Below are 13,986 nucleotides of genomic sequence, written 5' to 3' on the forward strand. Positions count from 1 at the left end.
GGATCGCCGGCTGAGAGAGATTTCTCAGGTGGAGAGCACAATCGTGCTGATAACGTGTTAGAAATATGAGAGAAGTGTTGCTTTGAAAGTTGTGTCTTTCTCATTAGCTCTCACTATCAATATATAGTGGAGGTTCCAAGGGTTTACAACAAAGGAGAGTATCTACACATTTATTACATATTGACCACAAATATCTAGACTTGGTCAAAGCTCATAAATGCTCCGGTTGAATGAGTCTTCATCTTGACTAGTCTTGGACGGATGAGACGAACCGGAGACGAGTGTAGACGGACCGGATAGTCTGGTCGGATGTAAACCTCCCTGATGGTTAATGGCAATCCACATATCCATATCATGGATTTATAACAGAAACAAGGATTTTAATTTAATTTATAAAAGATTTTCGGCCTTTATAAAATAACAAAATATTTTTGTTAAGTAACGTTTCACCATAAAAAGCTGCTAAAGTTTCTAACTTCCAGTTAGTTCATCAGCACAAACTTAAATGAAAGATCCTCCTCCCCTTTCCTCCTTCTCCATCATCAACACCAATTCTCAAGAATGATGAATAAACCATAAATCTTTCCTTCAGATGGGAAAATTCATCAGAATCACCGCGTCTCCGCCTCTCTATGTCCGATCAAAGCTCCTCTGTTTCTCACTTCTCTACTTCTTCACCACACTTTCTCTGTTCCTCTACGTCTCTCTCTCAAGAAACCAATGCGTCTTTCGATATTCACCTTTCGATCCGATCCAAACAAATATCTTCTCTTATCCTTCTTCTTACGGTGAACACAAATACGCTCTTCCCACCCACAGATCTTCTTGCTCTTCCCCTGTTTTCTTCTCAGGTTATTAACTTTTTTTAAAATCATTAAAATGCGCTTTTGTTTTCTCTAAGATGGGTATTTAATGTTTTTATTTGGACATTGTGTTTGTTGTTTTATGTGAATCAGATTACTGGACAGTGTTGAATGAGATACAGAGCATATGCAGCGACTCATCATCGTCGGAGAAGTTGAGATACATTAATGGAAATAGCGAAACTTTCGGTGGAAACTTCAGTACCCAGAAGAGATTTTCTTATTTCAATCATTCGGACAATGACGTCGAAGTTCCATGTGGTTTCTTTAGAGACTTTCCAGTCAGCGACTCCGGTGAGATATTATCCTTCTAACTAAACCAGATATTGATTAACCGGTTGAACCAGTAACATGTTTATGAATAAATCAGTTATCTTAGTCAAAACTCAAAACACCGAGTAAACTGGAGAAAAACAGGATCATAAATTATGGTTGTTTGTATTATTATTATTATATATATATAACAATTTTAAGCATGCATTTTAGATGTTTGTAATCATATCCGTATTTGTTGTCACATTTGAGAGCCTAAAGGGTTAATATAGCTCAATAACATCTCTTGGTTATTAATAGATTAAATTTTATCTATAATTTATGTGTTATTTAACTATTTTCTATATATGTTTTGGTAGATAGAGCTGAGATGGAGAAATGTGGACTAGTAGTTGCATCAGCCATTTTTAACGACCATGACAAAATCAGACAACCAGTCGGACTTGGAGTTAAAACCCTAGAAACCGTTTGTTTCTATATGTTCATTGACGACAAAACACTAAACTCTCTCTTTCACCACAATGTCATCCCTAAAAAAAATCCAAGAGATTACAGAGTCGGCGTATGGAGAATCATCAAAATCTCAAAATCCGAAAATCTATACCTCAATCCGGCTATGAACGGTGTTATACCAAAGTATCTTATACATAGACTGTTTCCAAACTCACAGTTCAGTATTTGGATTGACGCCAAAATCCAGCTCATGATCGATCCGCTTCTTCTAATTCATTCTTTGGTAGTAGTGCCTGATGTTGATATGGCGATATCTAAGCATCCTTTTTTTGTAAATACGATGGAGGAGGCTATGGCTACGGCGAGGTGGAATAAATGGGGAGATATCGATGGGCTAAGGATGCAGATGGAGACTTATTGTGAGCATGGTTTGAAGCCTTGGAATTCTCATAAAATGCCATATCCCACAGGTAATAAAATCTTCACTAGTAGTAGTAAGTCTATCATCTTTAACAAAAAAAAAAAGTAGTAAGTCTATCATAACGAACAAGCTTTAAAACCTCTTTAATGTAAAATAAATGAGATATTAGTTTTGTTTTTTATTAAGTTGCTTTTCATTAACTTATTTTATTAGTTTACTTTACAAATCGAAGATCATATTAAAAATTAAATATTATCTTTCAAATCAGTGATTTTCTTTCACATATATATTTTGATAATTTATATATAATAATAATATTTGGCCTACTGTTGATTTATGTATGATATATAGTTATAGGGCTCTTAAGTGTCTTAATGATCTTAAGGTAATCTTTTTTTTTTGAAACACGATCTTATGGTAATCATCTTTAGAAATACAGATACCTTTCTTTGTCTAGAATGTTGGTGTCTACTCTAATATATTACTTGGCAATAAAGGCTAAAGAGTCATGTCTTATGCATGAAGATTGGCTTTTAGTCGGTTAGGTTATGCTCTTTTTACTTGTGGCTTTTCAAAAATGGAGTCACGGGTAATCATCAAAACCATACTTTCAATGATTCAAGTTGTAGAGATAACTTGATCTTTTAGTAATCGAGAATTATTAATACTATTATGTAGGTCATTATAGACACTGTGGAATATAATAAGATAATACGGTTACAAACAACAACAAAATTTAGATTAAAATGGATAACAAATATGTGTTATTGCTTAAGTTCTAGCTGTAAATTATATTTGTTTGTTTGTTGGAAACTTGGACATATTCCTTTAGAAAAAAAATAATATAATCATAGTTGCAATCAAAGAATCACGACGTGGTCCCATGTAACAACATCAATACGAATATGAGATAGAGATAGAAGTGAGGGTCCCAAAACGCAAGTCGTTCTATGGTTTTTGTCGATCCAAGATATATTTATATCTCTTCTTTTTTTGATCAAATCTTATATGTCATTAAAATGAACTGGACTAAGCATATTTCCCTTTTCTTATATATGAATGATAATATTATTATCTCTACAAGTTTTATATTTATTGGATCTCCACGTTCTTAAAAAAACAGATTTGTCATATTAAATTTACTGATCAGCGAATTTACAATTTGCCTTGATGTTCACATTGTAGATGTACCAGACAGTGCGTTGATACTGAGAAAACACGGAATAAGAAGCGACCTATTCTCGTGCTGCATGTTCAACGAGTTAGAAGCGTTTAACCCGAGAGACCAGTTGGCCTTTGCGTTTGTGAGGGATCACGTAAACCCAATGGTGAAAATGAACATGTTTGAGGTCGAAGTTTTTGAACAAATAGTTGTTGAATACAGACACAATCTCAAGAAGATTGAGACATCTTCGTACGAGGAACAAGAAGAAGAACAGAAACAAAAATCGTTACGGATAATACAGAAGAAACGAAGATGGTTAGATTATGGATCTTGGTCTCTCAACGGTAGTAGTTGTAAGAGTTATCTCATGGAGATGTGGGATGATCACCATTGATTACTTTTTTCTATTGAGCTAGTATTTTAAGTTGTTAATATTTATTTTCACTACTATAGGTTCAACGTTCAGGTTTTTTCTTCATTACTAACATTTTAAAATAGTTCTAGTCAATATTATGATTTTCGACCCGCTAAGTCATTGTAGATTGACTAAATATGAAATCAGAAGTAATCATACAAACGTTATTACATGAGATGATTTTCAGCTAACGTAGAAAAATAAAAAGTTCAACGTACACCGTTGTCAAATCATTTCTCTTCGGCGAAAACAGCGACGGGAAAAGAACGTGACAGTCCCGACGGACCAGCAAATGTGATTTTCGTCGGGTCTTGATCATCAACAAAAAACATATGAAAAGCTCTTTGCTCTTGAGACCGGTGACCCGGTGAGACTATGCATCCGACCAAAAGCAGTAACCTCCAAGTCGTAAGGTGCGTTTTGATAATATATTTTTTGGAACATAGAAAATACGAAATCATCCTTATTTTATTTTATTTTATTAAATTATATTAATTTTGATCACATATTGCAACATTACATAATTATGTTGGTCACATACCGCAAAGAGTTCTAGGGATCAATTATTAAAACCAATTTTATATTTCTAAGATACATAATACACACATGAACCATAACTTGGGTCAGTGCTAGTGATTATGCCAGTATTGTTGTAACCACAATATTCTTTGGTGCGATTATGGAGTTGGAAAAAAGCATTCATCACAAATGACGCATGGCTAATGAGAGTATCAGGGTCGAAACAAGATCCACCAGGGTAGATTGGTTTACAATTGACGAATTTATGTTCGCACCCTAAATATATATTTAATAGTAGTTCTGCATCTGTCTCCGTCGAATTTGCTATGCACCATTGTTTAGAGGATGCTACAGGAAAGTGATGCACCGCAATGACCGATAAAATTATGAAAATGACTAATAACAATGAATAAACTTTTGTCATTGTTTGTAAATGGTAATTGAAATTATATGAAATTGGTATGTATTGGATATCTATGTGGTTTTACTTGTACATATATATAACCACACCAATCTGCACATGTATTAATGTATTGTCAAAAAGAAATAACTCTTTTTTTTTTGTTGACCAAAATCTAAAATTTATCAAAGATGATTTAATAGAGTTGAATAAGATATTTACATTCTTACCTTTATCTTATCCCCTATATATTATTTGAAGATATTTTAAAAAGTTGTAACCTCAATTTTCCTATATATTAATTGAAAAGTCGCTAAAGTAACTTTTGCTAAAGTGTAAATCCAAGGTAAAATTTAAAGAAATTGTTATAATTTCATTGATTGATGATTTTATATTTTATTTATTTTAGTTATGTTTTAAAAAGGCAATTCTAGAGCCATTTATTATTTTTGCCAAAAAATCCATATAATATTATATATATTCATTTAAAATATAACTAATAAAAGCTAATATAATAGATTTGTTTTCCTATTACAAATCAGTGTTAAAATAGCTTAATTTTCCTACATAAATCCCAATATTCGTATATATTTCATTATATTAGCTATAAAACGTGTTTGTAAATTATTTACGTAAGTTCAAAATCATTTATAATGATTAATATATCATTTGCAAGAATACTAAGAAATTATTTATACCAATTCATATCTAATAAATATTTTAAATCAACAATAATGAATATTGGGGGATTTACCAAATATGACTCAGAACTTGATTTTGATTGCAAAAGTATGCTCAAACTTGAATCAAATACAAAAGTAACCCAAAAGCCTTGTGAAATTACAGTCAATCCCTTGTGACCAAACAAAAAAACATAATTCATTTTTACGAATATATCTCCGCTAAGTCTTCTGAGTCTTTTGAGATTCTGTTAAGTCTTCTGGACGACGTCCACGGAAGTCGTCTGGTATAGTTGATCTTAAAAATAATTTATAAATCTTGTAAAAAATATTTTGATAAGCGAAAAATTAAAATCATGTAATTATAAACAGTTTTAAGTGATATAAATTAATATATAATAAAATTGAATTGTTTTCAACATAGATGAGTGAAAGTAGTGAATCATGATATTCTTTGGTCTAGAGTTTGGCAACATATGTTGTAGTATTGTATGTATTCTTAGAGTTAGATTTTGGAAAGCTTAAATGTTTTTTTGAAAAATTAAATTTTTATCTACATGTGATTATTTCTGTGTATAGTAAACACTTTTTAAGTTTAATTTGATTTTATGAAGTGTTTAGTTAGTTAATTTAGTTTATGGGTTATGTTTAGGATCTAGACGACTAACATGTAAGTCGTCTGGGAAGTCTTCTAACTCCCGCTAAAAATATTTTAGTTTTCTGCTAAAAATATTGAAGTCTTCTGGGCGACTTACAAGTAAGTCGTCTAGTAAGTTTTCTGATCGAAAATATTTAACCTTATTGGAATTTTTGTCTGCATATATAAATTTTTTTTTACACATTCTCTCTCCTCCTCTCAAATGGCTTCAACAAAAATAGTATGTTCCTCATTCTAAAACTCTCTAACCTTTCTCTAATCTCTTTAAACTTATAAACACCAAACTTTATATCAATTTATTGTTTTTGTCTCATGTCTTTCTCGCTAGTTTATCTTGTTTTGGAGGTTTTTCATCACATAATTCTCATCTTCCACTCATTTAAAGGTAGATTTATTAATTTTAGATATGTATTTTTGTGTGTTCTATAAAGGTAGATCTATCTAATATTCCATTCATTTTCTCTGTTTTTAAGTCATTTAAACGTTTTTGGAGATATAGGTTTTTCAGATCTGGATATGGATATGCAGGTTTTTCAGATCTGGAAGACTTCTGGGCTAGACGACTTCCAGACGATTTCCAGGAAGTCTTCCAGACGACTTCCAGGAAGTCTTCTGACAGAATCTTCTCTCATGTCTCCCTTTCATAATAGATCTGAGCGTTTTGGTAAGTTCTTATGTTGATTTTTCTTCATTTGGTAACCTCCTGTTACATAAAATTCATACTTTTTTCCCAAACTAAAACTCTCCAAACCCACTCTAATCTCTTTGACTTGAAAACACTAAACTTTATATGAATTTTTCATTTTTGTCTCATGTCTTTCTCACTAATCTATCTTTTTGCTGCAGGTTTTAATCAGATGGTTCTCATCTTCCACTTAGATATGTACTTTGTGTATTATATAAAAGTATGTCTATCTAATTTTCCACTCATTTTCTCTGTTTTTAAGCCATTTGAACGTTTTTTGATATGATATGAAGGTTTTACAGATCTGGGTTTGATATAGATGTTTTTCAGATCTGGATCAGACTTTGGAAGACCTATGGGAAGTCTTCTCAGAAGTCTTCTAAAATATAATGTGCTAGAAGACTTCCAGGGAAGTCTTCCAGACGACTTCAAAGAAGTCTTCCAGACGACTTCAAAGAAGTCTTCCAGACGACTTCAAAGAAGTCTTCCAGACGACTTCAAAGAAGTCTTCCAGACGACTTCAAAGAAGTCTTCCAGACGACTTCAAAGAAGTCTTCCAGACGACTTCAAAGAAGTCTTCCAGACGACTTCAAAGAAGTCTTCCAGACGACTTCAAAGAAGTCTTCCAGACGACTTCAAAGAAGTCTTCCAGACGACTTCAAAGAAGTCTTCCAGACGACTTCAAAGAAGTCTTCCAGACGACTTCAAAGAAGTCTTCCAGACGACTTCAAAGAAGTCTTCCAGACGACTTCAAAGAAGTCTTCCAGACGACTTCAAAGAAGTCTTCCAGGCGACTTCTAGGAAGTCTTCCAGACGACTTCAAAGAAGTATTCCAGACGACTTCCAGGAAGTCTTCTGACGGGGTCTTCTTCCATATTCCAGACGACTTCCAGGAAGTCTTCCAGACGACTTCCAGGAAGTCTTCCAGACGACTTCCAGGAAGTCTTCTGACAGAATCTTCTCATAAGCTTGTCTTTGCAGAGGAATAATCTACAATAGTTTTGTTTGTGGTATGTTTTGTGATTTGCATGTGTACTCCTTTAGTTGTAATTTTTTTTTGTAAATTTAAAGAGATAGTAATGAAAAAGTTTGGTAAATATGTTCATTTTCCACGACATTATCTTGCCAAAATTACTTGACATAATTGAAGTTATTGATACAACTTCAATAGCAAAACACAATAACAAAAAAAATTAATCAAATTTATTACAACTAAGGGAGAAGAATTCTCAAGAAAACTTAGTCAAATTCACAAAAGATAAAACATTACATAAGTTCAAAGCTAGAACCCTTTCATTAGATGATCTGAGAAGACACATTAAACCATGTTACTTGATATTCTTGAAGTTACTTAACACTTTTATCTTAAAGTTTTTAACAAATTTACAAAAACTAACGTAGAAGACTTCCACGGAAGTCTTCCAAAAAAAACATGAGTTAGTTTTGTGTTTGACTTCAAGTTTTGAGTAATATCTGCAAAAAGCCCATGAATATTTTATAATTAATAATAGTTTAAAAAATAATTTATAAAGATTTATACAACCATTTATAAAGAATAATATCTCATTTAGAGAAGCTTGTGAATCTATTTATGAAGTTCAACATGCTTGTAAATTATTTAAAATTAAAACCATCAATAAGTATTTATAAAAACATTTTATGAAGTCTTAAAGAATTTTGAAAGTTTATAAATTATTTATAAGATGTAATAAATTATTTTCTTAATTGTTTTTTTTACCAATGATTAGGATTTATGAAACTATTTATAAGAGTTAAAATTCTTAAAAGTTTTTAGGTTAGTTTATAAATGTATAAAATACTTTCTATGAGGTTATAATGTTGTTATAAAATCATAAAAAATTGCAAAATATTAGTTTCTCACATAGTCATCATTTTAAAAACTTTTTCCAAAAATCTCAAAGATAAAAAAGATCGTTCTAATTTTATTTAAAATTAAATAACTATAAACCAATTTACATCAGTTATCAAACAATAAAAATGATATTATAAATAAAAATACATCTTTATGACAGATTTTTTGTCAAACACATTCAATAATAAAAATTAAACTTAAAATATCCAATTTAAAAATAAGTGTTCAAATATTTTACTTTTTTTTGAACATTCAGAACTTAGACCCATATTATATCATTTTAGAAACAAAGTATAACTTTTAATATTTTTTTATAATAGAAAATCAAATTGGATACAAAATTTTCTTCAATCATTTTTTAAGAAATGACTAGGATTAGTGCGAGCAAATACAATGAAATTTATATAACTAAAACTTTTTTATCAGTTTACGCTACAAAATAAAATAAAAATATAAAGATGTTTTAAAATCGTAATTAATGGCAAAATAGTCATAAACAAACTTAGATCAGTTGCCAAACAACCAAAACAATATTATGAATAAAAATATATCTTAAAATTTATGACAAATTTGTTGTCAAACACATTCATTAATAAAAATTTAACTTGAAGCATCTAATTTAAAAAGTAGCGCTTAAATATTTTATGTTTACTGAACATTAGAAAATTAGAGACATATTATATCATTTTAAACACAAAGTAAAAATTGAATATAGTATATATATATATATATATATATATATATATGAAGATTTTTTATCATAGAAAAAAGTAACTGAATACAAATTTATCTTAAATCATTTTTTTAATGATTAAAATTATTGTTAACAAATACATTCAAATTTCTATAACTGAAACTTCTTATATCAGTTTACATTACAATTCTTTTAAAAAAAAACAAACTCATAAACTTTTTGTTTAAAATGAAAATTTTCATCAGAGAGTTAAACTATACATTCTTTTTTATTAACATGAATCATGGACCTATAGAATGACCCATACTAGAAAGGTGCAGCCTATGGATAGATTCTTTTTCTGGTATTCAAATAGGCCGAAAGCAAAACCTCATATCCATGTTTATGTCCTTGACTAATGTAAATTAGTTTAATGCAACAGGTAGATCGAACCTGAAACGTGTTGGCATTCCAAGTCTTTCTCCTTACCACTCGACCCTAAGGTCTCATACATATGTATATTATGTCCCTCCTTAATAATTTTTGTATGTTTATATTTTACCTGTAATCGTGGATTTATTTGTCACATGATTTCATGTTTTGATATTTTAATATTAAACAATTTATACGAAAAAACTTGATCTACGAACATATCTATATATATATAAAATTGTTGGTGTCAATTATGTGTGTACACGTGGAAACTCCTTTCCTGACAGGCCGACACCTGTCCCGATATATAAAACGAGGTGCTTCATTTAAACTGAAGTTTTTTGGGCTTTAACCGCTGGGCTTATATCTTTTGTATTTTGGGCTGATATTTTCTTTTGATTTAGGCGGCCCGACGGCCTATTATTAGAAACCCTAAATCTAATGATATTCGTCTCTTCCCTTCCTTCTACGACGGCTCGGCGACGTCTGCGCTTCAGCCGCTTCTTCCAAATCTCTGAGACGCTTCTTCAACCTCTGGTTATTTTAAACCGACCATTGACTTCCTCTACAGATTCGTAACGCCTCTACGCATCACTGAAATCAGGTAATTAAGTTTCTCCACTAACTCCTTCAAGCCACCATTCAATACGTCGCATTTAGTTTCCCTTACCTCAACCTCCTTTGGACTTAGAGAGATTAGTCCTATAAATAGTGACGATCACTTCGTCAAAAACAGTGCCTCACTCAATTCAGTCTCGCCGTTCTCCGCCAATTAAGTCTCGACGTTCTCCGCAGACAGTGGCCACGCCTCTCTTTCGTTTATGGAAGCACGATATATGAAGAAAGGAGAGCTAATAGAGTTGACAACTTGACATGCTCTTGATTGATGAAAAGGTTGGCCTCTCCATCTTCTCTGCATATTTTTACGATTTAAATTGTCGTTACTGATTATATATATTCACCATCTTATTCATCCTTCTTCCTCTTCAGTCTTCACAGTCGACGCTCCTCTGGGGCACCACTTCAAACTTTCAGATTCAACTGTCGTCATTCCAGACAAGAAGGATAGATGAAACTTTTGTTGTTGTCTCTTTGGTTTCACTTTGATTTGAGTGGTTTCTGGTTCCTGACAAACTTCAAGTTGTGATTTGGTTTTGTTAATTAGAGAGTTTGTTGTATGAACTGATGATTGAAGTGATGTATGAAGAATAGTTTGGTGATGCAATATAGCTTAAACCAATATCAGGATATCTTCAACAGCTTTCTTGCTGAGTTTTCTGAGCTCTCTGATATTGTAAGCCCTTATTCCACGAGAAAGCAAAAAATATTAGACAGTTTCTCAAAGTGAATGTTGTATGCTAATGCTGGACGTGAACTGCCGTGATTTACTTCACGGGATATGTAACATATTTTACTATGTGGTAAGTGTGAGAGGAAAACATTTATTTATAGTAACACTATGGAGAAGTAGATTTCATCTATACTTTCTAACCTTCTAACCACGAAAAGTCCTAAATATAAATCTTTAAGCACTACTACTGTTGTGCAAAGATAATTTTGTTAATGTCTTAAGGGAGTTGAATTTAAACCTTATAATTCTTCTAATTCACATATTATGAGAAATTAGATAAATTCTCTCCAAGTTCCAACAAATATGTTCTCCAGGTTTGATTTAAGACCAAAAAAATTAATTAACTGCCTACGATTTCACATAAAAAAAATTCAACCTTGCAAATATTTATCCTTCACCTTACACTTTGGCATATCAGGATTGAGCTTCTTTGGACCCAAACAAAAGTTGATTTATGTAAAAAGGATACTTTTGCTTCTTTTAATATAATGTCATTATATGTCAAAAAAAAGTTATAGAAACAAAAGAGTATAGAAGATAATAGTTAACAGTGAAAAAACTAACACTTCTGTGAATTATTGAATTATCTCAGCTCCGTATGTGTTATATGCGTTTGAATTTGATGTGTAACTCAGCTATTGGTTGGCACACAAACTTAATATAATTTATCATTGATCATTTTTACTATTTAATTAAATACTTTGAAGAGTTTTTTTTATTGTTTCACAGTTTATGTTATTTTCAAAATCCAATATAAAAAGTAAATCAATTAAAACAAAATTGAAAAACAAATTTAGAATATAGTTTAGAGAAATTCGCTAGGATAGCTTTTTAATTTATATTCACAAAATAGCCCGCAAAGAAAAAAATGATAAAAATAAATTTTATTAAAGGGTAAAAATATATTTTTACGATAGGGTTAACTAACCTAGATTTAGGGTGAGGTTTTGAGGATAGTGTTTCAAAATTTAAAAAATAAAAATTAAAAATTAAAAATTTCAATATAAAAATGGTCTATTTTGGTCATTTTCTCTTTGAAAACTATTTTTGTCGCAAAAACTTAAAAATGTCTATTTGAGATAATTTCCTATAATATATCATTGGTCAATTTTACTATTTAATTAAATGCTAAATATATAAATATATTTTTCTTAATATTTGTATTTTTTACCCAAAATACTTATAATTTGAAACAAAATAAATATTAAACATAATAATAGATTTTTAGCCTACAATTTGCTCTTACATTTCAATCACAACTTACAAAATACTAATAACTTCTCACTTATATATATAAATAATCAATTATAATAAATATAAAATGCACCACATAAGTTATTATATGATAATAACTTCCAGTACAACATCATAAATACTCAGAAAAATGATGTAATGTCACTCCAAAACAAAAAGCATAACTAATTATCAACATGGGATGGTTTATTTAGCATTAAAAAACACATGTAAAAAATTTAACTAATATTTATATTTTTGATTGATAAAAATTTATATTAAATATTTATTCTAACAATTTAAACTATTTTTAAATATTCATCCCGCAAGGCGGGCCGGTCCTAGTTAAACTATATATATGTGTTATGGACGAGAATGTTAAAAAATGAAATTCACATTTTTAAGAGACAAAATTTTAATCATCTATATATGATTGTTGATAAAAAAAATCTAACTAAATATTACAAAATATCATACATATACTTTTGAAAAGTAATAATCAAATAAATAAAATTATAAAATTGTTTATTAAAAAAATATCTACCAAATAATTTACATTCAATTTTGAAAGAAAAAAATATATTATAGCATGCCAACACATAAAAATTATATTATATTAAATTTATAAAACTTTTTGTATCCGCGAATTCGCGGATAAACACTCTAGTTTTGTATTAATTACAAAAATAAACTTGCTTAAATATCATCTCCATAGCACACTAAAAAGACTTTAGACAAATTTTATTCTAATTTTTATTTCTCTAGAGCAGTTTAATTAAGAAGATATTAAAACGGACAGCATTGTTTTACACACGGCGTTGTAAAAAAGAATCATGTATTATATATTTCTGTAGTCTTTAAGTACATTAACATACATTGAAAAAACCATTCTGGTATTAGCCTTCCAATCTTTTCTTTCAAATGTTCTTCAGCAATACAATAGCCATTTGAGCGTCTGTAACCTACTTCCTCCGTTGCATTAACATAAGACATTTTAGAAAAAAAAGTATATTTCACAAAGATGTATTTTCTGTGCTTTTTATGAAAAAATTGTAAACTTCAAGAAAATTAATTGAATTACTATTGGTTAAAAGTTATTGAAAATTGAAAATTACAGAAAATGATACATTTATTATGGTAGTTTAATGTGTTTTCTTAATATGTGTGAAAATACTAAAAACTCTATCTTTGTGGAATGGAGGGAGTATTAAATATAAGTTTTTGTTATGAACCAGATTGTGGATGGCTCATAACCAAGAAATTATAATTTGTAATTTTTCCATTTATCTATGACGGTGTAATCTCCTATATAAGGAACCGATAAAAGCGACTCGATCCATTCCAGTTCGCGTCCCGTTCGTGTCCAGCTCGCGGCTCAACTCCTTTGGTGGTCCAATTCAACAATCATCTAAGGTTAAAAGGTAATTCAAAACCTAAGAACCCATAATCGAACATGGATTGATTGATAAAGAATGAAACCCTAAAATCCTAATCTTTATGAATCAAAGCCATAGGATAATAGATCAAAAATCCTAATTGAGTAAATCGAAATTCTAAAAGTTCGATACCCCAAACCCTGAATCATGTTCCTACACGATTAAAACCCCAAATCGGTTTTTACAAGTTAAAATCCGATAAACCCTAACCATATATCTATAAACCCTAAATAATATAAGTATCAGAATTAATTATACTATATATTAAAACCCTAATCGAATATTTTGAAATCAAAACTATTTTCGGTTTTGATCATTGAGGTTCTAAATCTGATTGAATCTGATGCTATGTTGCTAGAATTGTTTGACCGTTAAATTGATAGATTTATTTTCTCATCCTGCTTGGTTAATTGTTCATCTGATTTAAAATTGTTTAAACCGACCAGCCTGTTAAAA

At 30.3% G+C, this 13,986-nt stretch overlaps 2 protein-coding genes across 2 annotated transcripts; one reads left to right on the plus strand and one right to left on the minus strand.

Moving 5' to 3' along the window:
• Window positions 1-470: 470 nt before the first annotated feature.
• LOC106304184 lies at window positions 471-3,683 on the plus strand. Its single transcript, XM_013740581.1, has 4 exons — window positions 471-851; window positions 957-1,157; window positions 1,496-2,059; window positions 3,196-3,683. The coding sequence occupies exons 1-4, from the start codon at window positions 593-595 to the stop codon at window positions 3,567-3,569; spliced, it is 1,398 nt and encodes a 465-aa protein (XP_013596035.1). The 5' UTR covers window positions 471-592; the 3' UTR covers window positions 3,570-3,683.
• A 396-nt stretch (window positions 3,684-4,079) lies between these two features.
• LOC106305490 (major pollen allergen Ole e 10-like) lies at window positions 4,080-4,591 on the minus strand. Its single transcript, XM_013741856.1, has one exon. It carries the CDS (start codon window positions 4,531-4,533, stop codon window positions 4,177-4,179), a length of 357 nt encoding a protein of 118 aa, XP_013597310.1. The 5' UTR covers window positions 4,534-4,591; the 3' UTR covers window positions 4,080-4,176.
• Between the last annotated feature and the right edge of the window lie 9,395 nt (window positions 4,592-13,986).

This window comes from Brassica oleracea, chromosome C7, assembly GCF_000695525.1.
Source record: "Brassica oleracea var. oleracea cultivar TO1000 chromosome C7, BOL, whole genome shotgun sequence".
Classification (NCBI taxonomy): domain Eukaryota; kingdom Viridiplantae; phylum Streptophyta; class Magnoliopsida; order Brassicales; family Brassicaceae; genus Brassica; species Brassica oleracea.

Excerpts from the sequence above, each read along its gene's own strand:
- LOC106304184 (XM_013740581.1), top strand. The coding sequence starts at position 593 with ATGGGAAAATTCATCAGAATCACCGCGTCTCCGCCTCTCTATGTCCGA. Across the intron at positions 1,158-1,495 it reads CTTTCCAGTCAGCGACTCCG|ATAGAGCTGAGATGGAGAAA; the intron begins GTGAGATATTAT and ends ATGTTTTGGTAG. Across the intron at positions 2,060-3,195 it reads TAAAATGCCATATCCCACAG|ATGTACCAGACAGTGCGTTG; the intron begins GTAATAAAATCT and ends TTCACATTGTAG.
- LOC106305490 (XM_013741856.1), bottom strand. The coding sequence starts at position 4,533 with ATGACAAAAGTTTATTCATTGTTATTAGTCATTTTCATAATTTTATCG.